The following is a 13,559-nucleotide window of genomic DNA, read 5'->3' on the forward strand; positions in this document are numbered from 1 at the left end:
ATAATGGTGGAGATGGTGGTGGTGATGGTGGTGGTAGGGGTTGTGGTAGTAGTAGTAGTAGTAGTAGTAGTAGTAGTAGTAGTAGTAGTAGTAGTAGTAGTAGTAGTAGTAGCAGCAGCAGCAACAGTAATCGTAGTAGCAGTACTTATAGTAGGAGCAGCATTGATAGGAGGAGGAAGAAGAGGAGGAGGAGGAGGAGGAGGAGGAGGAGGAGGAGGAGGAGGAGGAGGAGGAGGAGGAGGAGGAAGAAGAAGAAGAAGAGGAGGAGGAGGAAGACGAAGGAAAAAAAATAGAGGGAAAAGAAAGAGGAAGAAGAATAGTATAAGTAGTAGTAGTAGTAGTAGTAGTAGTAGTAGTAGTAGTAGTAGTAGTAGTAGTAGTAGTAGTAGTAGTAGAAGTAGAAGTAGCAGTAACATTAGTAGTAGTAGTAGCAATAACAGCACCACTACAAGCACTACCACCACCACCACCACCACCAATACCAATAGGAGCAGTAAGAGCAGTGAACCGCATCCCTTCATCACCTCACTGCACCAGCCAGGCCAGACACCAAACCTGCACATTGACATCACAAGTTCACAACGACTTGCTCTCTCCCGGCCGGCGCTGCATAACAAGCATGACCTGTAGGCTACGATCACGGCTGCCAACCACGACCACGCTAATCCCCCCATGCTCGTTGACAACCCCTGTATACTAGGTGATTCTTGACTGTCGCTTTGCACACCACGAGTATTCCTGCATGTGAGCATTAGGACGACCATTACCACCAGAGAGAGAGAGAGAGAGAGGACCATATTGTGAAACACTTTCCGTGCACCTACTTTCACAGGGTTCTTCATGTAATATCACGGATTGTTTTAGGGTTTGTACGGTTCTAGTAATAAATTAACAAGATTTTTATATTGATAACAGGAAAACACTATTGAGAACTCGGTTAATTGTGTCTGTGGCCTTTGAATACGTCCCAGAGAGAGAGAGAGAGAGAGAGAGAGAGAGAGAGAGAGAGAATAATTTCCTGATGGTCAAGTATTCTTCCTAAGAAAATGTTTGACGTAAATATCTTACACGCACGTACGTACGCACGCACGCACACACTTCACTCACTTCGTCACATACACGTCATGCAAACAGTCGGTCAGTCACACAGAAACTGTCAAGCCGCTCGCGCACACACACGCGCGCGCTGTCACTCTGTCCAGGAAACTTTAGTTAACAAGGCTACGAATAAGAAGAGACAGAAAGACAAACACAGGGAAGGAAATGTTAATGAATTACGTAATTTAATTCCGAGTGAAACATAAAGTGCATCTAGTTTGTGTCCGTGTTGTCACGTACGTGTGTGTGTGTGTACGTGTATGTATACGTGTACATAGAAACAGAAACTTGTGTACGTACACGTAATACACATTATACCATGCCCGAGCAACCATTTCGAGGTAAATATTATTGTGAACAATATGACATACATACCGTGAAAAGCAGACAGATAGACAGACAGACAGACAAGCAGACATGCAGTCAAGCAGAGTAATAGACTTTAAATAGAGAAGCTGATAAAAAGACGAACGAACAGACATACTGACTGCAACACACACACACACACACACACACACACACACACACACACACACACACACACACACACACACACACACACACACACACACACACACACACACACACACACACACACACACACACACACACACACACACACACACACACACACGTAATGAACAGTATTGGTGTAGAAATATGTATAGTATTATCTATTTAACACTGAATTACATTATATCCTTCCTCCACAGACATACAAGGATGTGAAGGTCTGTTACTGTTTCGTTATTCTATGTAATCATCCTCCACTACCTTCCCCTGACCTTCTACCCTTCCCCTCTCTCTCTCTCTCTCTCTCTCTCTCTCTCTCTCTCTCTCTCTCTCTCTCTCTCTCTCTCTCTCTCTCTCATTTTCAGTGTCTCAGAGGAGCACAAACGTTCTCTTGTTTTCAAATTTTTCTACTTATTATCTAGGAAGAAACCTGACTCTTAATAGCCTACTTCTCTTGAATTGCACGTAGCCTTAATATCTTCAACCAGGCACTCACTCACTCACTGGCTCTTTTCTCTCTCTCTCTCTCTCTCTCTCTCTCTCTCTCTCTCTCTCTCTCTCTCTCTTGCACTGCCTTCTCAACCGGAGCAGTATCTAAGTCACTCTTTGCTGTCAGTCTTACGTTAAAACTATAAAGATTTTCAGTTTTCATGATTCTAGTGATTTTCGAGATTCTAATGACATTTCTGAGGCCTGTCATCTCAAATATTACAGCATACTTAGACTGTTTGGAAGAACCCATGGAGGATGGTTTTTTTTCGGGATTTCCAGGATTGTAGCGTCTCTTCTTTGTGTCTCTTGTGTACTTTTAGGTTTTTGGGAGGTTTCAAGGGTGGTGTCATAATTTCAGAGATACTTGATAAAGATTCAGCATTAATCATACGTATAAGCATGGTAAAAACTTGAAGAATCTTATTTGTAGGTCTTTTGGCTTTTTTTATGTGACTCCCAAATGATAAAAACTACCAGTAATTTCTGTATTTTTTCACATTTTTTCTCTTTTTCATCTTACCTAAATGTTACAGAATATACATGATGGAGCTGATTTCTTTTTTTCATCTATCCAATGTATTTGCACCTTACAAAACATATACGTTACAGTTGTATTTGTTTAACGCATTCGTGGACAGACGATAGATAGTGTATTGATTTGCTGCAGCTGGAATGATAATAATGCATGCCTAACCTTTCAGTGCTGGGGGTGGAGAAGCGGCCCGTGGACATCAACGTTATGAAGAGGAACATGACCGTAGCCAAGGGATTCCTCGACATCAGGTGTTTACTTCAAGAGCTGCTTGTATCTATGTTGTATCATCTCTCTCTCTCTCTCTCTCTCTCTCTCTCTCTCTCTCTCTAGTTATAACCTTTTAAGTTTTTCTCATCTTTAGTCTTTGTCTTTCATTTTTCTTTTCCTTTCATTTTTTGTCTTTTCCTTTATTTTTTCTTTATTTTTTTCTCATCTAACTAGTGATGAGCAGAGAGAGAGAGAGAGAGAGAGAGAGTCTTAAGGCAGCATGTATAGATATAAGATACATTAACATACGCAGCATACTAAGTTTATCTTAAGAAATATTGTGTATCATGTATCTTAAGAGCTTTGTTAATATTGTAAACAAATAGATAGTAGTACCCTTAGAACAGGTAGCACACGACAGTGCGTCTTTGGGTACATGGTCCTTTGTACTAAGTTATGTTTAAAAGAGAGAGAGAGAGAGAGAGAGAGAGAGAGAGAGAGAGAGAGAGAGAGAGAGAGAGAGAGAGATCGTCATCAGAAGATCCCATTATTAAATTCTGTTGACATTAGCCAGTGCCACTCTTACATACAAAGGAGGGAATATAAAAAAGTCAAACGTATCGCTATCATTATTCCATGTTCTCAGCTACGAACTATTTTTGTCTGTTATTCCCCCCAGCCTCCTGTCAGCCAACGCCAGCCAGCTGAGGAACATCATACGCTTTGGGAACGAAGATACAACTGTTCACTATCTCATTCTGACTGGAATTTCCATCAGCATTATACTGCAGGTGTGGAATGAGAGAGAGAGAGAGAGAGAGAGAGAGAGAGAGAGAGAGAGAGAGAGAGAGAGAGAGAGAGAGAGAGAGAGAGAGAGAGAGAGAGAGAGAGAGAACGTCACTATCAATATACATAGTCTTCAGGTGTAAACAGTTGTCCAGGTGTTACTAATCAGACAGGTAGACATCCTGTGTGTGTGTGTGTGTGTGTGTGTGTGTGTGTGTGTGTAATTCACCTCGGTTGCCTGCTGGTCACCCAGTCAGTCTTCCCCATTACGGAGCGAGCTCAGAGCTCTTAGACCGATCTTCGGGTAGGACTGAGACCACAACACACTCCACACACCGGGAAAGCGAGGCCACAACCCCTCCACTTACATCCCGTACCTATTTACTGCTAGGTGAACAGGGGCCACACATTAAGAGGCTTGCCCATTTGCCTCGCCGCCCCGGGACTCGAACCCGGCCCTCTCGATTGTGAGTCGAGCGTGCTAACCACTTCACTACGCAGTGTGTGTGTGTGTGTGTGTGTGTGTGTGTGTGTGTGTGCGAGCGCGCGCGCATGTGTTTAATCATACTGTAACTATTTTTTTCTTTCTCTAATTTCGTAATCTGTTCAAAATAATCCAGGTAAGGAAATCAAATGGCCTTATTAGGTCTTGAAGATCTGCGTTGCCATTTAAAACTAACTGGTATTTTTTTTATCAATAATTTTCTTAAGATTGCTAAATTAACTCGTATTTTTCTATGTTATTTTTCCTAAGAATGTAAAATTAACTCTTCCTAGGATTCTTAAATCAAATATCCCTTTTCTGCATTAATTTTTCGTAGGATTGCGATTTTAACTCGTAAACTGCTAGGAGGGCGATATTAACTCATCCTTGGATAATTATCATAACTTTCTGCATTCCTTTTCTTAAGACTGAAATGAATTCGTATTTTTCTAAGATGCTGAGATAAACTAATATTCTTTTCTATTAATTCTTTCTCCTACAACAGTCAAATGAACTTAGGTTACCCCTTTTGATCTTCCTAGGTGTCAGCTGGGATCCTCCTACTGGTGGGGGAACGTTTTGACATCAACAGAGAGGACGAGCAGCACCGCGGGGACCTCCTCAACACACTTATCACCTGTCTGATCTTCATTGTGCTGATTATCAATGTGTTCGTGGCATGCCTGGGTGTGGATGTCAATGACCCCAACACCCCTCCCCAACACCACCCCTACCCATACCCCTCCAAGGGCTTCCCACCTACATCACCTCCTATTAAGGATATTGACTGGAGTGAAGGATAGACGTAGGATATACAGAATGATAGATCTTGCACCCGCATCAGCCTCTTCCTAGAATATTTTGATGGAAAGATGGATAAATGTAGGATATGCACGGTGGATAAACTGCACCCACACTTGCTTCTCCGATGGATATTTTGATGAGGTGTTTTGATGGGAAGAGGGAAGAGTTAGCGTAGTAAGTCGCTAAATCACTTGTTCTTTGTACTAGCCTATCCTAGCCTAAATAAGATTATTGAATACAGTTATCCACTTTAACTTAATCCTAGCCAGTTTTCGACTCTCTGGGCTGGAAAACGGCTATTCAAGCCTTTTTTTTTTTCTAACTATCATAGCCTAAGGTTAACCAGTTGAATTACTATCAGAGCATGCTTCAGCTACTATTGACGCCTGTCAAACTACATTGATCCTTTCTCAGGTGAGTTTGTTCAGAGTGTAATGATATATTATTGATGGGTTCAGAAAATTGTATGTTAATTACTGCTTATCAACGTAAACGCTTGCTCGGAGGTGGCTGTTTTTCATTGACCTTCTTTCTGGTGTTTCTGTCAAATCATAATAACCTGCAGAACGTTAGGAATATGATTTATTCTTACCTTACTGGATACTGACTAACTCAATCTCTCTATGCCTCCCTCGCAGACTATGGTAGTGTATTTGGAGATATTTGCGCCATTATTATTCAAAATTGTTTCGAATCTCAGGTGTTAGAAAAAGTATTTGTTCGAACATTATTCTGGAACCTTGACTGGCAGTTCGTCACAGCCGATGAAAGCTTCGAAAACATATCAGACAATCAAATGACCTGTTTTGTAAGACAAAGCTAACTGTCCCGTGCCCGCCATGATGCGTTTTCCATCATTCTCTCGCCATGTCAGGTTGTGAATGACAGAATGGTGTTCATTCACTTGTTTTGAAGGTGGGTTATACCAGCATTTTTTTTTTTTTTTTTTTCTCGAAGAACTACACATCTTTGACATCTTTGAAATCACACGGTGTTATTCCAAGTACTGTGAAGTGTACCAAGCGTCAATCGGAATCCTATTATCGTGATGAACAAGGTGTTTAGTGGTGCACGGAAACTTACTGGGTTAATTGGGCATACAAAGAAGCAGGGCCCCTAACTATTTGAATAGGTTTTATTAGTATCACTGAGGAAAAGGTTGGTTGTCGAGGCTACTCTATTCTGTTCTACTTCTAACTTCTCTAGTTCATTGTCATTCCATGCAATCACGTCCACACCATACTTAATGCTCGGAACAGCCATGCACTTCCAAACTTTTCGCTGCAGTAGCCCAAACACATTACCAAACCACTTGTGTTGTTAATGTGTCAAGATCAAGATCAATACCAAAACATTGAGGCTGTTGTCAGCAGTAGTGCCGGCACGTGTATCGAACGGTATAACATAACATAACATAACATAAAGAATAGGATAACAAAGGGCCACCAGGGCCCATCTAGGTTATCCTGTACCAGTCGCACAGCGACCTCGTCATCAGTACTTAAAGATACACTTACAAGTACACAATACATTATATACTAATTCTAAATATTTGGCCCATTAACAGGGCTAAGTCCTGCAGCGAAATCCTCTACAATTTGTGGTCCCCATACATGGGGATCATGTCTTGTTTAACTATAGTAAATTTCTTATAAAAACTATCATGCAGTGCTATACATAATTATAAATCTAATAAATTTAAGTGCTTATCTAATCTGTTTTTAAACATTGTCAAACTAGTGCTATTTACAACCGTCTCTGGCAATGCATTCCAGAAGTCTACCACCCTATGACTAAAGAAATATTTTCTTATATCTAACCTGCAGCCTTGCTTTCTAATCTTCCTGCCATGATTTCTAGTCCTATTTCCTCCTCTAAGGTAAAGAAAGATCTCACATCTATGTAGTTTGTATCTGAGAACATTTTAAATAACTCTATCATATCCCTCTTATACATCTCCTCTCAAATGAAAACATGTTTAATTCCTTTAATCTATCTCTATACTCCAGGCGCTTTAATGCTGGTATCATCCTAGTTGCTCTTCTCTGAACTGCTTCTAACATGTTGATATCCTGCCTATAGTGGGGTGACCAGGCCTGTATGCAATACTCTAAATGGGGCCTAACATAGGAATTATATAAGCTACGCACCACTTCCTTACTTTTATAACTAACATTTCTATTTATAAAACCCAGGATCCTATTTGCCCTATTTCTTGCTTCTAAACATTGCTTTGAAAATTTCATAGTCCTGTCTATCACTACTCCTAAATCCTTTCCTTCCTCTACTGCCTCTAGCCAACATCCCTCCATCTCATAGTTAAAGTTTGTGTTGTCTTTACCTAAATGCATAACCTGACACTTTTAGAATTAAACTCCATCTGCCACCTGTCTGCCCATGCTATCAGCCTGTCCAGGTCTCGTTGTATTCTGTAATTGTCCTTTTCACCCTGTACTGCACATGCTATCTTAGTATCATCTGCAAACTTTGATACTTTGCTACTAATTCCTATATCTAAATCGTTAATGTACACCAAGAAAAGAAGAGGTCCTAGCACTGATCCTTGGGGTACCCCACTAACCACTTCCTTCCACTCAGACATTGCCCCATTTAATACTACTCTCTGTTTCCTATCAGAAAGCCATTCACTAATCCAATCAACTAACCTACCCCTTATCCCATGTAGTCTCAATTTGTACACTAGCCTCCTATGCGGTACCTTATCAAATGCCTTGCTAAAATCTAGATATATAACATCTATGCTATTTCCATCATCTAACTCCTTGGTAATATATTCTAAGATATCGAGCAAATTTGTAAGACAGGACCTCCCTGATCTAAAGCCATGTTGGGTATCTCTAATTAATCTATTCTCATTTAAATGCTCCCAAATAGTACCTTTCTTATCATTGAAACAACCATGTAAGGTGATAGAGTACTTACTATACAATATGTCTGTGATGTTTTTAATGTGGGGACGGCTTTTGTAAGGCCATAGTAATTAAAGGAATATTCCGGTGCCTGCAGAATCTAAGTCTGCAATGATCAGTCATGTACGAAGGTATACAAGTTAGGTTAGGTTAGGATAGTTTAGGGTGGTGCCCGGAGGGCGCAGCCCCCCGGCTAGCACGTTATCATGTTAAGTTAGGATAATTTCAGCAAAAATTATCCATGAATTTTTACTTTTTCCAAATTTTTACTTAGAAAATAGCTGTTTTTTGTCCTTAGATTTTTTCCGGATCACCATATCACGCCTCTTTGGCTCCCTCCCCCTAAAACCCCCGATTCCCCACAGTCCCCCAAGCTTGTTGGGGCAGGGGTGGGGGGGGTTGGATGGAGGAAAAGGGGAAGGTCCTATCCTGTACTGTTACCCTGAACTAACCTAACTGTAACATTAACCTAGCCTAGCCTAACCCTGATCCTAAACTAACCTAGCTAGCATAACTTAATCACACAATTGGTCAATAGGGTTCAGAAGAAGACATATCAGTGGTATGTGTCGCCTCAGCTAGGTTAAGTTAGGTTTAAGTTAGGGTTAGGTTAGGTTACGTTAAAGGACACACTCTTAATGTACGCATCCCGCCCACTCTCTTGCCTTCCGGCTCCCCTCGCAGCTCCTCCATCCAGCTGATTTGATGTCACATATATGAAGCCATGCTATTGGTTAACAACAACAATAACACACACACACACACACACACACACACACACACACACACACACACACACACACACACACACACACACACACACACACACATGGCCATATGGCAATATCCTAATATCCTTCTATTCCTCTTTTTGTTATCCATTTTATTTCTATCTCTCTTGTTTTATTTCTGTTTCCTCTATTTACTATCCATTTCCTGTCTATCTCCTGTTTTAATTCCATTTCCTCCACTTATTATCTTTTCTTTCTCTTTCTTTTGTTGACCAATAGCATTGCTTCATGTATGGGGATGGCAAATCAGCTGGGTGGAGGAACTGCGAAGGGGAGCCAGGAATCAAGGAGAGCGGGCAGGATGTGTACATTAAGAGAGTGCCAGTTAAAGTTAGAGTTAGGTTAGTTTTGGTTATCATGTTTTAATTCCCACGTCATTTCAGCTGAGTGAAAATGTTACGAAAGGGGAGCTGGGAAACGAGGTGACCTGGAGGGACCACTATATTAGAACATTGCGCAAAAGTGATAGTTTCAAAATATAGTTTAGCTTTACACAGATCCTACTCATTTGGAATGTGCCCATCTTCTCAGTCTATTTAGAAATCTTTCTGAGAGGGAGAGACAGAATACATATATTTCCGTACACACACACACACACACACACACACACACACACACACACACACACACACACACACACACACACACACACACACACACACAGAGTAAATGATGATGATAGTGGTCATCTTCGTTAAACCACACCCAAACGAGACAGTACATGACTTTGCGACGGCTCAGTTTTGTGCGAGTGTACGTAACTCACCTCGGGTGTCTGCTGGTCACCTGCTGGTCACCCAGACAGTCTTCCTCATTACAGAGCGAGCTCAGAGCTCATAGACCAATTTTTGGGTAGGACTGAGACCACATCAACACAGAACACACACCGGGAAAAAGTGAGGCCACAACCCCTCGAGTTACATCCCATACCTATTTACTGCTAGTTGAACAGGGGCCACACATTAAGAGGGTTGCCCATTTGCCTCGCTGCTTACCGGGACTCAAACCCGGCCCTCTCGATTGTGAGTCGAGCATGCTAATCACTACACTACACACAGGATGTGCTAACCACACACACACACAGGATGCATATCCCCCTTGTTCAAAGTGGTAATTAACAACAATGCATTATTGACAAGTTAGACAGGTAGGCTGTAGCTTCATCCAGTCTGGGATCCTAATTCTCCATAAATGGCAACTAATGCAATCATAATTAATTTTTATGATTCAAGTTATCCTTCTTTTGTTTGCCTCTGCCTTACCTCTTACAATAGTATATTTTATTATATGAGGTGTGTCAGAAAAGTTCCCTGACTGATGTCACAAAAGACTTATTTCAAACGCAAACTACACATCACGAGTTTCTCCCCCTGGAGTACATAACTGATCCATGATGAGTCACAGATCTTAGAGTGTAACCCAGAGACTAAACACCAGAGCCTTCACGAGAAGAGTTCAACATCATCAAGGTTGAATAAGGCAAGACAGTTGAAGTCCAAGGTCAAAGTGATGTTAATCACATTGTTTGATATGAGGAGCATCATCCAATTCTTGCCACATAGCCAGATGACCAACAAACTTATCTACAAAGAGACACTGTGGTGTTTGCTTCATTCAGTGTGTGAGAAGAGGCAAGAGTTGTGGCAGGACAACTCAATGGCATTTTCACTATGACAACATGATTGTATGTAATGGACTGAATCTTACAATTCCTGGCCAAGAAGAGCATTGCCATGCAGGAGCAACCTGCCTACTGTTCACTTCTACTTTGAAGGGGAAACTTGTAGTTCGTAGTTTGGATTTGAAATAAATCTCTTGTGACACCAGCCTTGAAACTCCTCCTCAACCATACTATTACAGTATTACTGTTATATCAGTGTTGCAAAGGCCTTCTCCTAAAAGTGTAGCAAACAAAAAAAAAAAATAATAATAATAATAATATATTGTTATGCAGGCTCAATATATAGGAATTGATTGGGTCTGTAGAGACATACAGTGACCTTCCAACAAACTTCTCTGATTGTCTATGAGTTTATTTCTAGAGTATAAAACAGTGTGTATGTACCTTTCAAATATTGCAAATGCCCATACTACCAGAGTAGATCTTGTTTAGTATCTAATATCTTTTTACCTCTAAATGTGAAGTGCAGTCTAGGTACACATAACCACAGTTCCATAATTTACAAATGTTAATTAAGAAAAGTAGCATGAACCTATATTTGATTAAAATAAGGAATATTTTGTCAGCACAATCATAGATAGTAATGCCAGTCAAGAAAGAATTATCTATATATCGTACTTGCTTCTTTTGATAATCATATTGAGAAAAGTTATTTATAATACAGTGTCAGTTGAGGAAAAATTTGTAAATTTCTTATCTTTTCATTTATCAGTTATTATTTTTTATTTATTATTCATTCATTTATGTATTTATTTATTTTCTTCTTTCAGAGCTCATTCTACTAGGCCAAGTTATGTTCTCCCAGCATCTCTCCAGCCACTGAGGTGTCAATTACTTGCTGCAATGGAAGATCAGAAACACAAGACCAATAGCTCTGATGAGAAGAAGCAAGCCTCTCTCGCTAAAAGAAAGTATAAGTGTGACACCTGTGGAAAGCTGTTCATCAAAAAGAGTCACCTTGTTACTCACAATGCCATTCACACAGGTGTTAGAAAGTTTAAATGTGATGAATGTGGAAAAAAATTTAATCAGATGGGAAACTTAACCTTGCATGCCCTCACACACACATTAGAAAGAAAGTTCAAATGTGACCAGTGTGATAAAACTTTTTCATTGAAAGGAGACCTTAAGAGACACTGCCTTGGACACACAGGCAAGAAGGAGTTCAAGTGCTCCAAATGTGGGAAAGCATTTATACAGAAAGCTAGCCTTAACTCACACTTGAATTTGCACATTCGTAAAAAAGTATTTGGGTGCATTGAATGTGGGAGAGAATTCTTTATTAAAAGTACATTACGTCAGCATATTATTACCACCCACTTTGGTGGAAAAACATACGAATGTGAGAATTGTGACAAAAAGTACAAAACAAAACAAGCACTGAAGAATCATCTCTTTAAATCATGTTTCATGAAAATGAATCCTGATCCTGATGAAGAAGTGGTAGTAAATTTTGATGTGCAAAAAATGGATGGTTGTGATGTAGCAGAATAAGTGGAGGTACAATTATTTCCAAGGTTGTGTTACTTCCTTTATTACTTGTTATGCCTTTAGGTTGAAATCATCTGATAAGTTAGATATTCTCTCTCTCTCTCTCTCTCTCTCTCTCTCTCTCTCTCTCTCTCTCTCTCTCTCTCTCTCTCTCTCTCTCTCTCTCTCTCTCTCTCTCTCTCTCTCTCATGTTTGTTATTCATGGTCATTGACAAAACCAATCAGCATACCATGTGCTTCTGTTGTATGTTGCAGTTTTTCCCTTCAGCCTTAAGTCCTCTGATGTGCTAAGAAAGTATTATTTATCAGTGCTTGTAGGAGATTGTTAGCACAGCAGGTGACCAAAGATTAAGATAGAGGTATGTGCATTGGAAACCATTACTGCTGAAGTTATTATGGTATATTACTCTACTGTTGAAATTATTATAGGATATTACTCTACTTCTGGTCTTTGTCTTTTAACAGTTGGAATTCGTTATGCAATTAAGCCATTGAAAGTTTGGGAAAGTAAGAAGTTGGAATACGTTATGCAGTTCACCCATTGAAAGTTTGGGGAAATAAAAGTTTAAAAATTGCTTATTTTTGTCATTCATACCTGCATATTTAATAGAGCAGTAGTAGTCAGTGCACTAAGCAAAGAAAAAAATAAGGTTGACTGAATCATATTAGGACTGATGCAGGTAGTACATGGTTAAGTGAATTGATAGTATATTAATGCCATAAACGTAATATTCATACATGACATGTCAGAATTGTTCAGTCACACTAATGCTAATAGATTTATATAATGTAAATTTATTATGTGAACCGTATCTGAAATATTGACGTTTAATTCCCTTAGACTTTTCCTCCTCACAGCTTATGGCTACGTCACATTTATTCCTATAAGCACCCAAGACGATTTTACAAGCAACAGACACATACTTACATTATAGCATGTATTTTATTTAGAAACGTTTCGGGCACACTTAGACAATTTTTGCAAGACAGAGAGAATCAGTCAATTTTGATGAGTTTTCCCGAATCTTTGTAAAGCCACTAGAATCATGAAAGCATCCTTGAAAAATAATAACTTTCACTACAAGCTGTTAGAAAGTAATCGAGACTGGATGGCGGAGGGGAGCTGGAGGACACGTTCCCTGGATACAAAGGAAGCAGTGTGGTTCCCGAGGGTAAACCAATGCCAGAGTTCCCGCAACAGAACGTGTGGTTCACCTTGGCCTTGGCGCCCCTAGTGTTGGCGGCTCCGGGCGTGGCTAACTGCGCCCCCACCCAGCCCACGACTTTCATTCTCAGTGCACTCACTCCTCCCTTCAAATTAGTACACAGCGGCGACGGCTGACGGGAGTGTAACTGAGTGATCACTGGACAGTTGATCGCTCCTCTATATAAGTTCCCCTACGACTGCACATTATTCTAGACGAGGGTTAGGCTCAAGAGATGTACAAGAAATTAATAGTCCTTGGATCTGTATTTTGAAATGCTCAGGGCTTTTTTTAAGGATTATGAGATGATTAGTCTCTCTCTCTCTCTCTCTCTCTCTCTCTCTCTCTCTCTCTCTCTCTCTCTCTCGCAAAAGATGCAAAAATCTAAAAAAAAAAAACATTAACAACAAATGAAAGCGTATTAATGTAAGGTAATTACTGTGCCATAGCAAAATCTAACTTCAGCGGATAGCACATTCGTAAAATTGAAGGTAGCTTGTACCTTCGAGTAGCGAACGGGATGGGAGTGACAAAGGAAGAGG

General features: G+C 40.2%; 1 protein-coding gene across 2 annotated transcripts; it reads left to right on the forward strand.

Moving 5' to 3' along the window:
* Window positions 1-1,131: 1,131 nt before the first annotated feature.
* Window positions 1,132-12,387, forward strand: LOC123509650 (ninjurin-1-like). 2 transcript variants are annotated; one of them, XM_045264095.1, is made up of 5 exons: window positions 1,132-1,439; window positions 2,805-2,886; window positions 3,525-3,636; window positions 4,658-6,316; window positions 11,092-12,387. In XM_045264095.1, exons 1-4 carry the CDS (start codon window positions 1,418-1,420, stop codon window positions 4,916-4,918), a joined length of 477 nt encoding a protein of 158 aa, XP_045120030.1. In that variant the 5' UTR covers window positions 1,132-1,417; the 3' UTR covers window positions 4,919-6,316; window positions 11,092-12,387. The 2 variants fall into 2 exon arrangements, with proteins under 2 accessions (XP_045120030.1, XP_045120029.1); XM_045264094.1 differs by having other exon boundaries at window positions 4,658-5,834.
* Window positions 12,388-13,559: the final 1,172 nt, after the last annotated feature.

This window comes from Portunus trituberculatus, chromosome 27 (genome assembly GCF_017591435.1).
Source record: "Portunus trituberculatus isolate SZX2019 chromosome 27, ASM1759143v1, whole genome shotgun sequence".
Lineage (NCBI taxonomy): Eukaryota > Metazoa > Arthropoda > Malacostraca > Decapoda > Portunidae > Portunus > Portunus trituberculatus.

What these genes read in the sequence shown, in the direction of transcription:
- LOC123509650 (XM_045264095.1), top strand. Translation starts at nt 1,418, where the DNA reads ATGCCCGAGCAACCATTTCGAG. An exon ending in GCCCGAGCAACCATTTCGAG is followed by an intron (nt 1,440 to 2,804) that starts GTAAATATTATT and finishes CTAACCTTTCAG; the next exon opens with TGCTGGGGGTGGAGAAGCGG. An exon ending in AAGGGATTCCTCGACATCAG is followed by an intron (nt 2,887 to 3,524) that starts GTGTTTACTTCA and finishes TATTCCCCCCAG; the next exon opens with CCTCCTGTCAGCCAACGCCA.